This window comes from Lactuca serriola, chromosome 2 (genome assembly GCF_051521515.1).
Source record: "Lactuca serriola cultivar US96UC23 chromosome 2, Lser_US96UC23_V15, whole genome shotgun sequence".
Classification (NCBI taxonomy): Eukaryota; Viridiplantae; Streptophyta; class Magnoliopsida; order Asterales; family Asteraceae; genus Lactuca; species Lactuca serriola.
Window position 1 is genome coordinate 204,037,755 of NC_136409.1, and position 20,958 is coordinate 204,058,712.

The following is a 20,958-nucleotide window of genomic DNA, read 5'->3' on the forward strand; positions in this document are numbered from 1 at the left end:
TTCAAGAGTTAGTGCGATTTCTTATCAATACAAAACACTTCACACAATTGGTCTTAGTTGGTCTTTTTCTTATCCAAGACATCACAATTTACCAATTTCAAATGTGCAGGAGTAAGAAAACATCTTTTCTATTCAACATTTGATGAGTGTGTTATAAACCTTCTTAATATTATGTCATTCAAGTTACAATCTTGGAGTATGACTCTAAGATTTGTTTTTGGAACGAAGTATGATTTAGCTTAATTGATTTAACCATTTCAACAATTCACGATTCCTCTTCTTAGACTTACAAGTGTACTAAGGTGTCCTTAGAGGATCAATTGTGATATGGTTTTCATAATCATTAAGATGATCATAAAACACGATACTAAAGTACTCTCCTTTCCTTTCAGATTGGAGAAACTTTTATCTTTCTGCCTAATTGATTCTTCTTATTTGTTTCGCTATACATTGAAACTTTTCCAATGGTTCAGAATTACACTTAGTCTTCTAAGTATAACCATATTTACTAAACTTTAGTAAATCATGACGAATAGTCTTATCGTTCTTTGTGGTGGACCTAACCAATGCACAACCAAGTGTACCCGATCCCTTAGTCCTTCACTTGACTCACATATACATATGAACAAGGAATCGGTCTTAATTTCCCAAAGATGAAAGTTCTCATCCATAACACAATAGAATTTGCACGATTCCAAGTTTCTGGACAATTGAAACTTGGGTGATGAGAATCTTTCCTTATTTGATAAATTATGACACTACCACAATCGAAAGAATCAAATCCATATTGCTAAAAATAGAAACATACAAACATCAATTTTCACAAATGTCATTGCAAGGAAATATAAATAAGATATAATCAAAATTTCTCTTTATTTATAAAATACGGAACACTTTTCTTTACAATGCAAGTAAATATGAAAACTATGTTTCTAAATATTCCTAACCAATCTATCGTAACTTCCTAGATCATCTAAAAAATCCGATCATCGAACCATGCGATCGAAATCCATCTCTTCGCGATCAGACTCAACATGTTTTTCCTTTAAGCTTCCTTTGATCCTAAAAAACATCAAAATGTAATCTTATCACATCATGTATTAACAATCTACCAATAAGAACTTAATAGAGTTAGATAGTGGACTTACCTGAAGCAGAGTCAAACTTTTTGACCTTACCATCCTTATGATCCTTCAGGTAGATACGGCTGCTTCGCAACCAATGCCCATTCTCTTGGCAGTAGAAACATATGGACTCTTTGCGATTGGTACACGAGACAATCTCAGAATTAGCCCTTCCCTTTCCCTTGGAAAGAGAAATCTTTTCTGGACTTCCAATGTTTCCATTGTCAATGTCCATGGAAGTTTGGGAAGTAGTTATTCCAATCAAATTTTCTTTACCAGTGCGCCAAATCATTGTTGATTCGACAACAATTAGCAAATAGGTAAGATCTATAAGGGACATGTCGCGATCTGTCATATAGTAATCTTTAATGACCTCACCATATGACTTAGGAAGTGACTGAAGAACTAAGTCAACAACCAACTTCCTTGACACAACGACTCCTAACATTCCCAGCTTGTCAGTGTGTGACTCTATCTCCAAGACATGTGCACACACAGACCTTTCATCTTGGTGTTGGCTTGCCAATATGGATTGAGTGACCTTAAACTTTTCAATTCTTTGAACTTTTGCGTTAGGGAAAATTATTGGAGGAGGTGTAGGAAGTGAAGTTCCACTACAACAAAAATAAAGGATTAACTTTTCACCTTGATTGTCTTGTGGAATATCATCTTCATGAGGAAAGCTTTTTTCATAAGATTTGGAAGACCATAGTTGTCTGACCTAGACATCTATAATGGGAGATATTCAAGTTAGTTGATTTAATTCCTTAATATAACACCCAAATGAAATATTAAGGCTAGGATCCAACACAATATTCTACAATTCGGAAGAAGGATGTCGTAATCCAGTTGTAAATATTTGAAGGTAGGTAAATGACGATTTACCAATTTCCGCCATGAAAAACGAAAATGAATTTTAGGTTTTAAATGAATTGAAATTCCTAGATTCTTTGAGATTCATTGAACTTTTCAATGACATGTTTCAATCTCGATTGTGCCCTTCAAGTTTGTGACTGGGATGCCAATGATCACAAACATGGTGTGAATAACCATGCATATGAGCTTGGTATACTTAATGTTATAGATCACCTGATTAATGTGCCGGTTAATCACACACGCTCCATTGATCTATGATTAACATCAAGCTACCCTTTTCAATATACTGTCAGTCCTATATTAGTGTGCCGGTTAACCACACACGCTCTACTAACGACTTAACAAGGTGCAAAGTGCAATTTCATGGGTTAGCACCAAATTCACATTTTTCCTAAGTAACTAAGATTGGGAATTTATAAGTGTTTAGTTACTTGGTATTTTCATTATACTTTTAATGAGAATTAATGTCCTATCCTACCCGTTCGGCTAACGACCCTCCACCATTCAAGGAAGTGGTGGGTGAGAGTGGACACCCATTAAACCACCATTTTATAGGCAGTAACCTTATACCCCCTTATAGACCGGCTTCGTGAATGAGGCCTACTAATGGTAAGACCGACTTTTTACTTATACATATAATATATTAAACTTTTTAATTTTATATAGTATAAGAGTGTATTTTAAACATCTAAAATACTAGATGGTTTAGTCTATTAATAAATTATATTCTTAATTTAATTAAACTTAAACCATGTTATTATGGATTTATTAAACTTTTCTTTTAATTAAACACTTTAATTAATTTAATAAAGTCCATAAAGTGTAATTGAACTATTCAAGGCATCTAGGTTATTAAAAATTCAAAATTAAAACTTTAATTAGTTTTTAAGTTATGAACCCAAGAGTTGCATCTTTTGAAACATTTCAACTACTAGAGTTAATGCTTTCATAATTTGAGACTTTTCAAATACCAAAACTTGAGGGCAAGTTTTGTAACTTTCAAAACTTTGGGTTTCCATAACTTATGAAAACTTATGAGTTTTTAATGTTCATGAATGAGACTCTTCATATAACTTGAGGACAAGTTACAAAAACTCATTTCAAGAACAACTAAGATCGATTTTAACTTATCACATTATCATATAATATACTATTGATCTAATCTAACTCATATAGCAAGGCAATTCATATCAAATAATACAAATAATTACTTTATTATCTTAAAATTTGACAATTGTCCTTTAATTGGATGAGGATCATCATCACCAAATCAGAAAATACATTTTTTATGATACAAAACATTTTGTGGTAATGATTCCAAACCAATTCTGGCCAAAACCTCGAAATTTTGCAACCAGAGCCATCAACTTGACGAGATGAGTGAATGATCATGACTCGTCGAGTTGCCCTTTTACTGAGTGGACTCGGCGAGTTCATCGGTCAGAGGCAAGAAAATCGATTTTTTTCAACTTTGAAAATTAACAAGCATCAAATACAACAAAAAACAATCATAGGCTCTGATACCACTGTTGGATTTAAAGAACTATAACATTCCTATGGTGCACATGAAACCCTAATAGCTTTGGATCTACGTTTTCTCTAATTATACATGCAATAAAATTTCCAAAGCTTGAAGCCTACAAATAGCATACAATTTTGGTACATTAAATCATAAAATCAAATTAGAAGAATACCTCTTTATTGTAGCTTGTAGTTTTGGCCTTTCAAGAGCTTAGCACCTCAAGTGTGATGCCTCAAATGGTTCAAAAACACCATGAACAAAGGAGGACTTTGAGAGAGAGAGTGGAGCACACAAAATCGGTTATATGAACTCTTAGAACACTTGTGTCCATCGATTTTGGCTAAGGGGTAACATTTATATAATGTAGGATTCGAAGAGCCATGGGTAAACCCTAATCTATACACTTGGGTTATGATCCATATCTCATGTGGGCTAACTCTTATGGATACTTATAAAAACTTAGCCCATCATGGATCAATAGCCCAAACACTATATATCACTGATTTACATAATCAGTCTCCGTTAATTTAATATTCTCTTTCGATCACTAAATTAATTCCAAATTAATTTTTGACCAATACTAGTTAAATATTATGATTTCACAATTAATATATTATACTTGGAATATATTAATAAATCATAAATAACCTCTTTCTCAAATATCCATCTTGTTAGATTGTTCTGGTGAAGGCAACCCAAATGGACCATGCTACTCTCGGGTCAAGTATATATACCAATATATAGTTATGGGCTTAGAAACCTAATCCAAAACTTTAAAAATCTCAACAAACCAGTCCCAGGTCATCATGCTTCGCTCCGTAAGTGAAGGGTCCTTAGATACCCGGTTCCATGTAACGTCATGATTTTTACTCAAAAAAAATTATTTTATTTCAACATCTTTTAACAGAATACGTTAGTGGAAGACTTTAAATGTAAAATCCCAAAATACCCTTTAATCAAATGTAAAATTAAAGGTTTCATAAGTTCAAAAAACAAAGTAAAATACCATACGTCCAACTAGGTATCAACTAAATATGAATGTAACAATCTACCTAATAAAAGTCTCAACCTCACCAAGCCACTTGTAAAACATGGCAAACACTACTTGATCAAGTGTCAAAAACAGCACAATGTGTCAATCTCAAGTACAATAGGTATAAAAAAATGCATATTTCATAGATTTCAATCAGTCACATATAAGTCACACAATATTTTTCATATTAATCACCTTACAACGTTTAAGATTACTAATATATTATTAATATATAAGGTATATATTAATCTTTGACATTTCACCATAGTAATTATTAATTATTTTTCTTTGCTATAATTACTTTTAATGTTCATCATTATCTAGGGTCTAACCACCTTTAATCCCCCATAAAATACCCCATTCGCTACTAACGTGACCTAACGACCTAGTGCACCAAATGGGGCGCGACTCCCACATATGACATTGTCTATGGTTCTCCACTTTCACTACTTCGATGTTTCCCAATGAATTATCGTTTGATAGTAGTACGAATTCATATTTTCACCGTATATACCTCCCACTCAAACGTGATGTTCGTACATGTTATCCAAGATTACTAACATCAATCCAACCCTCGCATGTTGGGACCATGCCTTTCAAATGGTTACTTATAAAACCATTCAACATCGTATTGTCTTAAGCTCTTTGCGTATTGGTAATGTTTCAACCTAACACACCATATTTATATCTGGAAAGGGTACATGCCTAACTTTATGTTACTATCCTTTACCCCCGCCATATGTATTCCCTATTATCATTAATTCATTATTAATTCACACACAAGGGTTATACATTATCTCATCTACTACCATTATTATGTAAATATGCATGTTCATCAAGTCATCATATCATGACATATTACATTTGAAATTACACCTTCAAAACATGTGAACATAGTACACATTTCTAGTAATTTACTTCACTAGCATGCATTTCCTAATTCATAGAATAATATATTCTAGAATTACATCATACATACAAATCACACCATATCTCAAAACACATCCCTCAGATATAGCATGATCCTAACAACATCATTCCATACAGGTCATCTTATATTTTTAACTAGCATGCAAATTCACCCTACGTAATTTGTTCAAAAGAGATTAACATAATTTCATAGATCATAAAACTCATACGAAACAGATCATGACATAGCATATCAGTTCCTAGACAGATTAACATAATTTCACAGATCATAAAACTTATCAGTTCCTAGACCAGATGAATTGTATCATAACATACAAATCTAAAAAATATGTACTAATTAGCCGCAAAGAATGACTCACCTTAACCCTAATGAATTCCCCCGTTCACTTCAAGTATTGCACTCATTTGAAGTGGTCAAGACCTACCCCAAAAACACACAAAACAACCAATTATCATGTGAATACAAATTACATAACCTTGACTACAATTCATGCTACTTTTATGAGTTTTAGGATTTTTCCATCCCGAACCCTGTTCAATTTTTTGAGTGTAAAACAGAATCTATAACTCCAAACGGGATGTTATTGGAATTTCTGGAAGCTAGAATTTATTTCACAAAACTTTTTTCTTTTGGTCATTTTCTTTAATTTGGACCAGAATGGCCTCTACACCCCAAACATCACAAAAGCCCCCAAACTCATGTCCAACAATCATCCACAAGACTTATAATGCATTTTATACAAACAAATATGAGATAGTAGAAGGATTATTACACTTGGAAATACAAGATGATGCTAGGAACAAGGTAGGAGAGGAGAAAGCTACACACTAAGAATTCACAGAAGAAAGACCCTAACATCTCTTTGATCGATTGCAACTCCAAGAAGGGAAGATACTCAAGAAATCTCACTCACTTAGGATTTGTTGTCTTTAAATGTGATGTTAATCCTAGATTTTAGGGTCAGGTTGAGTTAAATACATGATAAATTCCACTCTAGGCTATTAAAGTACGAGAAAACGACCCCATGACCCTTATACATGATCAAGAATCATTTTCTTGCACTTCGGCCCTCATAATTTAACTTTAACAAAGTTAAAGGTTATATTAACTTAGGAAAATAAGGGACACTAAACTTAGTAACAGAACAGGAGATTAGGGTCGTTACATCCCACCAGTCCTTTGCCCCCGTACGAAGAAAGTTTTGCGAGAACCTAAACCTAGGGTTATCCGGACAAGCACATGTGTAAAAACACCCCTCCACATCCGAGATCCATATCATAGCCGTAATCAGGTCTTGACACCATCAAAATCTAGGGGTTTTGTGTTATTGAAATCCCAATAGAGCATCAAACCCCCACTCGACGATCCCATAACAATGAATGCATTAGCGATAACATCAGTAATAGTGGATTAATGATCATAAAACATGGTTATCATTACGTTTTTTATAGACCTAAATAACTTTGGAATCATCTCCTTGACCGCCTCAGTTACTTGATCAGAAATCAACTTGCTAATCTTTGCGTCACTCGTACCTGGCCTCTCATGGCCACTAGTACTCGAACCTAATTGTTTTACATCATCAGATTCTAAGGCTTGATCTTACACCCATAACAAAACAAGGAACTAGAAGTACGGATATATCAAGAATTCTAAGGCTAGATAATGCTAATCGTGTACCATTATAAAGTATACACTTAACAACTGGCGGTATAAATCTAAACTTCAAGTAATACAAAGCAAGCAACCTCCTAGACTACAAGGCATCAAAAATTGAGGAAATACTATCATACGATTCTGAAGGGGATCCTTAGCCTATCATCTAACATGCATTTCCAACAATTCCCAAATCAACATATATATAACAAGTATGTATATTTTGGTAGATCATTTTCCTTGAGCTCTGACTAAATGTACACATCGCATCTTCTTTTCTCCTTTTTGAATGTATTCTTTTCCAAAAACTTTTATGAAAATCATAAGATCCTTAGTTTGATATCGGAATCACGCAAGTGTTCATCCAAACCCCAGAAACCAATGTTCTGATACCAACTTGTAATGTCTCAATTTCATAAATTTTTTTCATTTTCAATTAAGTTAAAAAGATATCATTATCTAACAAAGCCAATTAAATCATATGTTATGAAAGACAATCATCCAAATCGAAGTATCAAATAGCATAAATTCATCAAATGTTGAAGATGCCGACGAGAGTGTACAATCATGCCTTTTCCTTTCCTCGATCTTTAAAGGTACTTGAAACATTTAAATCTACGATTGTCAGTCAAATCTTAGTGATTTCCCCACAATATCATATTTAACACAACACAACTAAACATATATAACAACAATGGGTTGGTTCAACCCCGAGTCCTCAATGACTCAAATATAGCCACTACTAGAAAATAGCCCTTTAATGACGCGCAAACAATGACATGCGCTGATAGACGACACGTATGTGTGCGTGCCCTAAAAAATAATGTCAGTTTTGCAAAATTTGAAGGATAGAGAACATGCATTTGTGCGTGACCTAAAATTAATGTCCAAAGAAAAAAATTAAAAACATGGAAGGCACCTAAATTTAAATGGGTGTCGTGTAGAGATGTCATTTTATAAAATTTTAATATGTGCGTCCCTCTTTCATGCAACTAACGGGGGAAACCAAATCCCGAAAAAAATTAAGTATCCCGCCTTCCACAAAATCGAACCTCACAATATCTTTCATGGAGTCGGCGATTAGTGGTCTATGACTCTTCAAACTCGAAACACTGACGATTTTGAGGTTTTTCTTGTCTCCGATATCAAAGAAGAACTAGGAGGTTTTTTTTTTCAAAAACGAAAACTCAGGAGGTTTTTTTTTTTCAAGAATGAAAACGCTCTCACTTCTCCTTGGCCTCTACAACAATCGATGATCGCAGTACCTCACCTCACCTCGCCTTGCTGACAACCTCGAGGTTTCACTCTTGTTTCCCTAATACTTTCTCATTTTGTTCCTCCTACTTCACGCTCAACAAAGCATATCGCTCTCAGATTTTCCAATTTCAGTTCAGATCATATGGTTTGGGGTTTGTCACACCTTTTCATTCTAGAACTAAAAAAAGACAAACCACCTTCTGCACTACACCAGCTTCCGGTATTTTAGAAGGTGAAGTGGAAGAAGATGAAGAAATCACGGGATCAAGAAGCTCAAGGTACCGGTGTGATTGAACCAGTGGGGTGGCCCACTCGAAAATACTTTGCAAACCCACCGAGTCAACTGCCTGAGATGCTGGTCTACGACCGCTTATTATTTCAAGTAGAAGAACCCCAAAGCTATAGACATCGCTCTTTGTGGTCAGATTTTCCAATTTCAATTTCAGTTCAGATCATATGGTTTGGCTTGAAAATCATATGGTTTCAGATTTTCCAATTTCAATTCAAAATTTCCTCCTACGAAGTCTAATTTAGAAAAGTTTTTTACTGCAAGACATTGATGTTGAAGAAAACCCTACCTCCTATAGTTATATGGTTGTGTTCCAATATGAATCTGTTGTGTTCTTTAATGTTGAAGATCATGAGGTGGTGTCTTAGCTTGACATTATAAGAAGACATGCTTCTGGACTGCTTCAAGAAACAAGAAAAGGTGGTTAGTTAACTTAACTTTAACATCTTTTATTTTTCAAACACTTTGGTCCATAATACCCCTGCCTTAATAAAGCATGTGTGGTTGTGTAAACATATTATGTGGTGAAGGAGAAGCCATTGTTGATGTAGGATATGCAGGGAGGTCTTGACTACATTGTTCTGAGAAACTTTGATATTGACATATTATGTACTATCAATTGTTATTTTTCAAATCAGAGATTGTTTGGAAATCTTGATTATAAATTGAAGTTTTTTGAGGTAACTTTTCACACCATATTTTTTTATTAAATCTTGAATATGAATCTTATTTTTCTTGTTTGGTAGTTTTGGAATGGTGCATCATTATGTTGCTGAGCATGTGAAATATCTTTTGGTGTGGTTCCATATTTCTTTTATTACTCGTAAATGCTTTTAATGTTTGTTTAATCTATAATATTATTTGTGTTTAATTCATGTTTTTCACTAAATGAATGTGAATTCTGGATTTTATTTTTGTTAATTCCATTTACAGGAAGAGGATTTGTATGAAATTGACATTCCATTAAAATTCACTGCTTCTGTGGGCACAAGGATACATGGTTTAGCATGTTGGTTTGATGTTCTCTTCAATGGAAGGTAATAAATTATAAATATATATTTTTTTCTTGTTATTTAGAAAAAAAATAATAGTTTTGTATGTTGAGTTACATTACAGCACATTGCAAAGGTGGTTGATGATAACTTGCAGGTATATGTAATATGATTGTTCTTCATGAGCTTTTTTTTTCTTGTTGACTTGGAAAAAAGGGCTAATTTCAGATTTACACATGAACAAGTGTTTGGTTTATCTATGAACAATATCCAACTGGAGCTCACATTGCTTCTCGTATGCTATACACGGTACCTCCTCCATCTCCCTTCACTTCTATTTTACGATTGTTCTTGTGCGTTTGTGTTGAGATGGTATTCTAGGTATAGAATTGGAATTGAAGCTCATTCTTCATATTCAACTTCAATTTTTAGATGAATTGCCTTAGTTTTGGGGGGAAACTGATCAACTCACTACATCCACCTTTGACTACAACTGCTTTCATTAGGATAGTTCGATAATTCAATTGATGTTACGAGTCAAAATATGTTCGATGAGCTGTTTTTGTTAGTTTGGTTATAATATGTAATAGTGGCAATGGAAGCTTGTTGATATAAAAGCCCTATAATTGTTATCATTTCTTTTAGTTTTCCAATTTTACTGATGTAGGCAGAGAATTCATATGGGAATGTGAGTAACAAAGTAGAAGCAGACTTTGGATGTGGGTGTGGCACATTAGGTCTAACTGCCAATCTCCAGGATGCGGAGTGAGATTTTTTTAAGTTTCTTCTTCTTGGCTTATTTTTTTTCAGTCAGATTTTGTTTAATCTTTGAGTTGAATGTGTTTTATGTGTCTGCAATTTGACTCTAAATTGGTGTTTAATAAACATGTCATTGGCTTAAATGTTGATGATGAGTCCCTTGAAATTGCATCAATCAATGTTGATGATCTGGAGGTAATTATGACATCAGTAGAAACCCTTTTATCCTTTAGCATTCAAGATTTGTTAATAACTATTTATTTGATTTAAGGGTTTTTATGGTGATTTATTTACCAGGTCGAAATGGGTTTAATTCAATGCGAAATCAAGAATTTAAATTGGCGAGGTCACTTATCTTATTTAACCTTTTTCTAAATTCCATTTTATTTTTTTTCTAAAAAAACTTAATAATTACTGATATTTGATAATTTCTGTTATTTTTGAAGGTCAAATTGCTGATACTGTTGTAATGAAACCTCCATTTGGAAAACGGAAAAAAGGAGCTGACAAGGAGTTTCTCTATGTCGCATTGAAGGTAAAAAAAATAAAATATTTCCTAACAAATAGCAAAATAATATTTAATAAATTTTATATTAATCCATTCATTTTAGTATCATAATAATGTGTATGAAATATGAATGTATCAGGTTGCTTCTCAAGCTGTATATTCATTGTTGTTGACTTATGGCGATTTGTTCCTAAATCAAAACAAGAATCTTCATGAAAATGGTGTTGCATTGACCACTCGTATTAGAGATGTTGACTTTGAAGACTGATCTTCAGACATGGATATATAATGCTTAATTCTGGAAGGGAGGCAGTAGTCCTTAAAGTAACTAACAAAGGAGATAGACCAATACAGGTGGCTTCCTACTTTCCTTTTCACATTTCAATATTTTTCTTATATTATTACTTAAATAAATACTACTTTTATAGGTTGGAAGCCATTATCATTTCATCGAGGTCAATCCAAGTTTGATTTTTGATCGAAGAAAAGCATATGGCATGAGATTAAATATACCCGCGGGAACAGCTACCAAATTTGAGGTCAGATACTTAACCTCAAGGCACTATATTCTATTTAAATTTAGAAAAAAATATGCACTTAAGTTTACTTTTCCAGCCAGGGGATGCAAAATCTGTCACTCTTGTAAAAATTGGTGGCATGCATGTAATTAGAGGAGGTAATTCAATCGCACACAGCCCTGTCACTAATTCCAATGTCAAAACAGTAATGGAATTAGCCCTTCTGGTTTTCTCCATGTTTTTTTTTCTATATTTTTCAAATAGTTAAAAGAAAATGTAAAAAAATTAATTTTCAAGATTCACTACCTGTTCATAAAAATTGCTATAAAATGAAAATTAACGATCTTGATCTATTTTAACTAAAAGTTATCCCACACAAACTTATTTTAATTTTGTCACACACCCACATTTTCTAATAATCAACGATATTATGTATGAAAAATAACATGTTTCTTTTGTTATTTTATTATTCATGTTTGAAATTCTTGACTTTTAACCAAGCTTTTGCTAAGAAGCATTATGCTGATTTGTCCTCAAAGCTTTTCTTCAATGGACTCGTTGAGTACACCATCTCTGGCCCAGTTGTTTCCATGGTTTGGGAGGGAAAAAATGTCATTCATGGTTGATATATAATATATTATCAGATTGTTTAATTTTCTTATTGTAGGATGGTTGGATTGTCTTGCATATGGTCATGAAATAGGTTGTATTGTTCCTTCTAAAGTTCCTCTTGGTGAGTCTTTTGATGTATGTATTGTCCTTGGTAAAAGATACTCCTTTAGACAAGTCATTCACCAACAAAGGGTTTTGGGGAGGAAGGCGAGTATATGTTATCACTTTACCTTTAAATGTTTTTCTGTTTATTTCTACAATGCCTTGTTATGTATTGTCTATGATTGGACTAATTGTGGGAAGCTATTCTTATTTGATTTTTTATTGATATTTTTTCAGCTAGGGTTAGTAATTGATCTTACAAATACGTCTTGTTATTATTCTATGAATGATTGGAAGAAAGAAGGCATCAAGTATGGTATGGTTAGTTTCTAAATACTTTCTACTCATCAATTTCTGGAATATGGATAAATTATGTTTAAAGGTTTATTGAGAAAATGAAAGAAAAAACAAAGGAGGGTAAATTTGTAAAAGTTAGGACTTAATGAATAAAGGGGAAAGTAAATAAGTCATTAAGGCCCCTCACAGGTGTAATTTCAGATTATTCACAACTTTTAGACACACATTTGTCTTTCCTCCAAGACCTCATCTGTCACACCCCCAAACCGGAATGACGAAAACGTTCGGGGGGCGGAGGGCGTCATGTTTAGTATCACAAGACATGAATTATAGTAATCAAAGTAATAAACAACCATTTCATTAGAAAGAAAGTGTTTACAAAGTATTTGGTTCACATAACATAGACTACATCTGTAAATAACAAAACAAGAAATGAAGCTATTTATGCTCCATCTTCTGAATCCCAGTGCGCGTACCTGTCTACTGGTCTCCTGAGAATACAAGTTATTTTGAAAAAGTAGATCAACATTTAAGCTGGTGAGTTCATAAGATTTTAGTGATGTAAGTAATCTATAAGTTCTTTTTGGAAAAGTTCGCCTGTTCCTCCAGAAAATCCTATATTTCCTGCTTTGATGAAAGATAAGTAAAAATGACTCTTCAATCCTTTCTATGAGTACTAAATGGATACAAGTTATATAAAACCCAGAGTAAACAAACAATTGATTATGTGTATTTACCCTAAGCCCACAACCAAACAAGGAACATGGAATAAGGCGGAAAGCACACATCCCATTGTTTGTTAGATCATCGTTGTATATAACCTTGGCGTATTCACTTGGTACTCACGGTGTTAACTGCAATAGTTCCTTTATATTTGATGAAAACATTCTTTTAAGAAAACCCTTATTTATTCTAGTAAAAATGGAAACCACAATGGTTCCTTCTATAATCACTTAGTTTATACCAGCTATATATAATCTAATATTGAATAGATAGTTAGTTGTGTGAATCTGCCCTAAGCCCACAACCAAACAAGGAACAAGAAATGGAGCGGAAAGCACAAATCCAACTACCTACCGGGTATTAATTATATATAACCCTGATGTATAAGCTAAGGTATTATAGAATTAACCACCTAAGGTCCTTTAAGTTATACTAGTTTAATAAAATGGATTAAACCCATTACTGGTAAGTTTCTAGTTTGTCTACCAAATGTTCTATTTGAAAAGTATGTTTTGTACTAGAAAATGGTGTATTGAATTTGTATACTATGACCTGGCCCATACCTGGTACTCCTTATGATTACTTGGTGTATACGGAATATATACATAGCTAAGATCGGGTAGATAGTAGGCTGGGTGAATCTGCTTTAAGCCCACAACCAAACAAGGAACAGGAAATGAAGCAGAAAGCACACGTCCTACTACCTGTCGGATCCGATTAATATATATTCCTGATGCATAAACTAAGGAATCATAAAGTTAGCATTATATGCCCTTTTCTACTGAATGTACTATGACTAGACTGTTCTGTATCTCGCTTGTATTGATGTAAGTTTTCAGTTGTCTTTCATACTGAAGTACTAACTACCTTAGATTTAGTTTGTGTTATCAAGGTCGTAATGTGATGAGTCGTACCTATACCATACGCTCTCTCTGTAAGAGATTCTGGTTACGAAACGCGACTTCAGCAAACAAATTGCTAAGTCGTGAAGTAGTCTCACATTAAAGTTATATTGTATACCACATTTATTATCACCTTTTGTTTAGAAAAATGAGTTAGTGATCATTGGTATAATGTTGTTAATCATGATTTGTTCTTCTGTTATAGTTTTTAGTATGTTCATTCTGTTATCGTGTATTGTATCTTCCTCCCTGTTTCTCTTTATAGTATGTTCTCTATGTTCTAGTGTGAACTGAACCCCTAAACTATACCTATTATAGTTTACTAGTATGTTTAGTTGAACTGATACTGACTTGAAGAAAAGACTCATTTTATCTACTAAGTTATGATTGTACTTTAAGAACGAAGTTCTGTAAACTATAAAGTAACATGACTTTAAAAGAGTTTTTGAAATGTTTTGATGACTTATAAATACATAAGCAATCCTTTAAAATATGTTTATAACCAAACATTTACACAATTATCATTGTGTCCAACTTGTATTTCCCCCCTTAAAAGCATTTAAAACAATTTAAAAGATTGATTATAGGGGTATGAACTCACCTTATGTGGGTGATCCAATCTAATATGTGCGTAAGGACGAGAAGTTCCACGAATGAAGTCCGGATACACAAACGAGTCCTAATGACATATAATGGCATATATTGACATGGATTTAGTGTTTAAAGCAACTATCATGCAAGGAAACACCCTTAAGGACTAAGAAACACTTGGACTAAGTGTTAGAATCACATGTGATTCATCAAAGGGGTGTGTACGGCCACAAATTGGTGTGTACGGACATGGAGTGTACGTCTGTACACTCATGGTAAAACATGCATAAGAGGGTCTTTGAATAATGGGAAAGATAGTGGGTCGATTGCTCATCAAGTATATGAACTAGAATCTCACTTTGGAGGCCCTTTTGGGGTGTTTTGAGGGGTGTACGGCCATGCAAGGGTGTATAGTCGTACACTCCTTTTGTTCCAGCTAAATGGTCGATTCCAAGGTGTTTAACACGAGTTTCTAACGTATACTAAGCATAAGGAAAGGATACTTACGTTTTGGAGGCTCAAAGAGGGTTCACGACCACCAAGAACAAGTGTGTGTTCTTGGTGTTCTCGGTGAAAGATGAAGATCTTGAAGATCTACCTAAAAAGATGATTTTCATGAATGGAATCAAAGGATGATACATGATTAAGAAGGATAACAACTCAAAGATGGAAGAATCACTTACGCTTTTGAAGATCTAGGATGAAGAGCTCGATGATACTTAAGAGAGAATCGACTTTCTAGACTTGGAAGTGAGAGAAATGACTAGAAATGAAGGGAAACTCTACATATGGGGGTGAGTGTACGGTCAACATGGGTGTACGGCCGTACACCCATGTTTTCGGCCATACACTCTTTTTGATGGAGTGTTCGGCTTGATTTCAACGCGAAGAACCTAAAAAACTCAATCCTATACCCACTGCTTGAATGTACTGAGCTTAGAACCCTTAAAATGACCCTTAACCATGCTAATTGATAGCAGAAACGAGTCTGACTATCAGTTGAATTGAATGGATGGACTTGTAAGGCAAATTTTTTTGGGTTGCCACATCATCCTTTAGCAAATGGAACCAAAGTTGGAAATAAAATCAACTCGACATGTATACCATCTCTTGAATCATTCTTGTGTATACATGTATACTTCATCTTTAGAGGTACTTATTTATTGTATTTTATTTTGTACAGGTATGGGCTGTATTGAAGCTTGGATTCTTGGAAAAAGGTATGTTACTACTAATGTGTTGATGATGAAAACATGTATCATGTGGAAACAGAAGAATAACAATAAGAAGTAGAAACAATAAGGTGTTCCTTAATAGCAATGTAGTATTAGGTTATATAGTTAGGGAAAACCTCTTAATAACAATGTACAATCGGATCCCCTTAATACCATTGTATTACAATTTTTTGACCTAATGTTATGGATGAAATTGATTGTTTTGGTATGTATTTGTTTCCATATTTTTCTATTATGCGTAAATGAGTATCGTAAAGACGCGTCGTAAATGTATATCATAAATGGTTGCTGAAGTCTTCCTTTATGACAGGGGCTTCCTTGATAAGCATTGCGCGTCGTAAATGCGTGTCATAAATACGTGTCGTAAATACGCGTCGTCTATAGACAACGTGCAAAAATGTGTTGTTTCTTGTTATAACAGGGCCTTCAACCCTTCCTTGACACGCATTTGCGCGTCGTCTGAGCGTTTTATGACATGCATTGCCTGTCGTAAAAGGCTGTTTTTCTTAAGTGAGCATATCTGGACCCTCAACAACCCCGAGTTATCAGCTACTCAAATACAACATGTCTCGACCCTGAATCATCAATGAATCAATTATAACATATAACATACATCAACAGTCAAGCACAACTAAAGATACAATCCAATCACAACAAACAGGACATAGGTAATATAGTGAGAAAACTCACCACACAATAGCTTAGTAAAACTTCACACCTCACAGAAACGTAATGACTATCCTTACAAACCACCTAGACATCATATAGAAGATCAAAACTCAGTCTAGGACTCCAAAGCCTAAAGTTTGATCTGCGGTCAAACTTGAGTAAAAAAGTCAGTGGGTCATGTTAATGGGTGCGCCACGCTCCTTTTGGATGCCCTAAGGCTATAAAAGGACAAAATAGTAAGTTTTCTTGGCTAAAACAGGCACATACCACAAAACACTAAAAACGCCTCGTGCCCATGAAAAGCGTGTCGTGCTTTGACCATTTTCATAAGGGAATTCGTCTTAATCCATTAAGGCAGAACTACATCTTTCAGATCTGGGTCCAACGATGTCCAAATGGACAAATTTTCCAACTTTATCCATTAAGTCCTCCCAAAACTCACAAGATCTAGACTTTCCAACTCAAAATGACTTAAATCATCAACATAACTTGCAAGGCTTAATGAACAAGCACCAAAACAGAAATTCCCTAGTCTAACAAGTCCAAAGAGTGTTCCATAGTCCTCAAAAGGTGTTGGAGTTCTCTTAACTCCAAAACATAAGCTCAAAGGGACCAAAAAGTGACAAATTTGACAAACATCAAGATCTATGAAGCCAATGAGCAAGATATAAACTTTTTACTCAAAATGGTCCAAAAATGAAGCAGCATTGCTATATATATCTACACTTGAGCCCTTCACCAAGACACTTTGCGAACACATTATTCTTCAAGCTTCACATAAAATCAAGAGAAATAAGCTTCCAATATAGGTTTTAAGCTCGAAATAAGAGAGAAAGGGTTAAGGTTTTTAAAAATATCTCTAAGGAGTGACGAAGACCAAAATGAGCAAACCCTAGGGGTTAATGGTGCTTAAATAGCCTCCAAAACCCAAAAATACGTCTAGTCCATGAGCCTGAGCGCTGCACCCTTAAGAAGCGTGTCATGCTTCCTTCGATTAAATCCCAATTCTCAGATTTTCAGATTTTAGCGAAAATTCAAATTAAAAACATAATGAAATTATATACCGGGAATAAGGATGTTACAACTACAAAATAACCAAAATACCTTTAAGAGGGTCCATAACTTCTTTATCCTATCTTATGAATAAAGAACTTATTACAAGTCTACATGGAAGTTTTAAGGACAATCAAAGATCAAGTGCATGAAATTCTAGATAAAAAGCTGATTTAAGGATCATAAGTCATTACGACCCGTATAATTTGTGCCTTTCAAATTAAACGGACGTGTAATTGCATTCTCCATTTCATGATTGTTCTTTACTTTAAGCATCTTACTTCGACCCTTTTGCATCTATACCTTCCATAAGTCACCCAAATGAACCGTGTAAAAGTAATAAGCCCTAATAACTTGTTTAACCACTCAAACACATCTTAATACATTAAGAATCTAATAATATAAGTTTTAATGTCTTATAAGTCTTAAGTAACTTATATAAGCATTAACCTTATATTTCTAAGTGTAATTCTCTAATGCCTTGATAAATGATTCTAGTATGCTTCCAGATAATAAAATGGTTCTTAATATATTTTAATTTGTGATTTAAGTACTTAATACCATTCCAATCATATCTTATTATTCCATTTCTCTTTTGATGATTTGAATTCCATCTTATAGAATATAGCCACTTAGACATATATATGGTGATAATGAGCTCTTATAATTAGTTTAATTTACTTTAATACTTCCAAACTCTTATGATTTGTTTCCAAAGATCATTTAAATGATTCAAAATATTTTATTGACATAAATTAATTTGAAAACCATTTCCATTCATTCGATAAATGGAATTACCATACATGCTCATCATCTTTACAAGGTCTAATGGAATCAGTTCACAAATGAATCCTGATAGCTACTTTCAAAATTCCAAATCCTGATAGCTACTTTCAAAATTCCAAATCCTAGGATTAATGTTTTGAATTAATAATCAAGGATATATGTTGATTTACAAGTTTCCATAGCTAGTGTATAAGTTTCTCTCGAATTAGGGCTCTGATTCCCCAATTCCATACTTAAGGGTGGAATCACCCATTCTAAAGATGTATGGTGATATATTTGAGAATAATACAAACAATTATCATAAAAAAATTCACAAAGCTTAGCTAAATGATCAAATTTATATTTATACAATATAACTAAAGGTCTATGGCTCAACTAACTTTAATTCTCTCTAATGCAACTTGTCTCCTCTTCAATATCTTTAGCTCTTAGAAAATCGAAATCTAGAGCTCGTTTCCCCTTTCTCTGAATCAATATCTAGCTACTAATAGATAGTATGAGCTTAACTCTAAATTTAAGGGTTTTGAGAACTTAGGTCTATCCTTCACTTAATCCTTCAATTAAGACACTACTTAACCTAGTTGAGTGATCAACATCTTATGTTTTGAACTAAACTCCATTTATATGAAAGACCAATCTAAGTCTAATTGACACTAGTTTGGTTAATTGACCTTACTTATATATTTTCAAATTATGGTCCCAATGAATTATTAAAATTTATAATCTTCATTACTTTTCCAACTAAGAAATTATTTTACAATTTATAATCTTAAATTTATTTATTTGGAATTTTTAAATAGTTTTAAAATTTACCAAAAAATGGAGGGTGTTACACTAAACATGGGAGTAGGACCATCCCTACGAAGTGGTTGTTAGGGTAGACAACATGGGAAAAGTGTAGATTCATGATCGTTGCAGTATTCATGCATTGGTCTCTCATCAAAGAAGGTTGTAAGGTCTTGAAACTACACATACACTTTAAGCATTATAGTGCATGGCTACAATGTAAGGTTTCAATGCTTAAGCAAATGCACCATATGATCATTATTGTTTTCTTAGGTCCAGTCCACAACATATTTTATGTTAACTTGTCTCTATAAATAGAGCTCTTTTATATGAATTTAACAATAATTGTCCGAATGTATTTTTTGATGGCTAACAATAAAATATTTCTCTGTCGTAAACATAGCTAGATTGTTCTGATTGAGTGAACCATATTAAGTTCTTATGTTCTTAGTTTTTTTTTTTTTTTTTTTTTTTTTTTTTTTTTTTTTGTTATGTGTGGTTGTGTTTATCAGTTTATCGAAGTCCTTAATCCTACAAAATAAGTTGTTCTTCAAGGAAACATTTAACTATTTTTTGATACGTCATATACCACTAAAGTGACTAAATCTATTTAGTAAGCATCATTTTTTATCGACTGTAACTTGTATTGTTAATTACATCTCTTATTTGGAATATAAGACTGATTTGAGGATATTATGTCGAAATGACATGAAAAATTATACCAAGTTTACTAATATTTACCCATCTAACTTTATAGAGAAGGTAAATTAGGTCAATAAAGGAACCAAACCATTCTCATCTTCGTTGATGCGATTGAAGGTTCTTTTGAGACAACAAATACAATTCTTTAGTGAGTCATTTGGAAAAATGCCTTTAGATCCGATTTGAAAAAGGATATAGATGCGATTGCATGCAAAAAGAGGCGGGCTCAATAGGTTGCACGGGTAACCCGTGTTACCTCTTAAATTTTCGGGCGTAGTTTAAACTTTTGAATTTTTTTTTTCCAATATAATGCAATTTTCCCGGTATGCTACCCGTAAAAACATGTGTGGTATCTTTGACATTTTGTTTTGAATCCACTACTTTCTGCTGACATGGTACACTTTTTAACATACATATTCGCCATGTACAAGTAAGTCTTTGCCACATCATTTGCATATAATATCTACATAAATAAAGAGACTTAAAAGAAAATACGGGTTATTGTTGGTAGAAGTGGTGTCTTTTTTACAATTGGTAAAATGGTTTTTATCAAACATATTTGATAACTTTAATGGTCTGTAGTGTATAAAAACCATAAAGTGACCAGCATGAAGAACTATTGGTTATCCTTCAAAGCCATTAATTTTAAATATTTATATCACGTAGATACTAAATAAATAGATAATCTGCCATGGATGGTTATGATAGTTTCTTTTAAACAAACAAATTGAGCTTTTATATATATATATATATATATATATATATATATATATATATATATATATATATAATGCAAAAGAACGACAATATATGCATAATAAATTGGTTACATTCTCCAATCGGTTTTTATATTATCCAACAAACTAATATAAAAATTTTAGGTCACAAAGATGCTCAACATATAGTAAGAAAGAATTTCATTGGTTGTTGAGTTCTAAGACATGGTTACCCATGTGCTTGAGACACCTTTGTTGGCATTTGTTGGACCATACAATAAGCATTTTCCAAATACGGCTCATAGTTTAATGTTGTTTA

At 33.4% G+C, this 20,958-nt stretch overlaps 1 protein-coding gene across 1 annotated transcript; it reads left to right on the forward strand.

Annotated features, from left to right (window-relative positions):
* Positions 1 to 9,828: 9,828 nt before the first annotated feature.
* LOC145090739 (uncharacterized) lies at positions 9,829 to 11,743 on the forward strand. Its single transcript, XM_079028835.1, has 7 exons — positions 9,829 to 9,989; positions 10,348 to 10,634; positions 10,737 to 10,785; positions 10,886 to 10,974; positions 11,087 to 11,301; positions 11,376 to 11,486; positions 11,563 to 11,743. Exons 2-5 carry the CDS (start codon positions 10,518 to 10,520, stop codon positions 11,213 to 11,215), a joined length of 384 nt encoding a protein of 127 aa, XP_078884961.1. The 5' UTR covers positions 9,829 to 9,989; positions 10,348 to 10,517; the 3' UTR covers positions 11,216 to 11,301; positions 11,376 to 11,486; positions 11,563 to 11,743.
* Positions 11,744 to 20,958: the final 9,215 nt, after the last annotated feature.

Coding starts and splice junctions, on each gene's coding strand:
- LOC145090739 (XM_079028835.1), top strand. CDS start 10,518: ATGTGTTTTATGTGTCTGCAATTTGACTCTAAATTGGTGTTTAATAAA. Junction 10,635..10,736: donor TCAATGTTGATGATCTGGAG/GTAATTATGACA, acceptor TTTATTTACCAG/GTCGAAATGGGTTTAATTCA. Junction 10,786..10,885: donor CAAGAATTTAAATTGGCGAG/GTCACTTATCTT, acceptor TTATTTTTGAAG/GTCAAATTGCTGATACTGTT.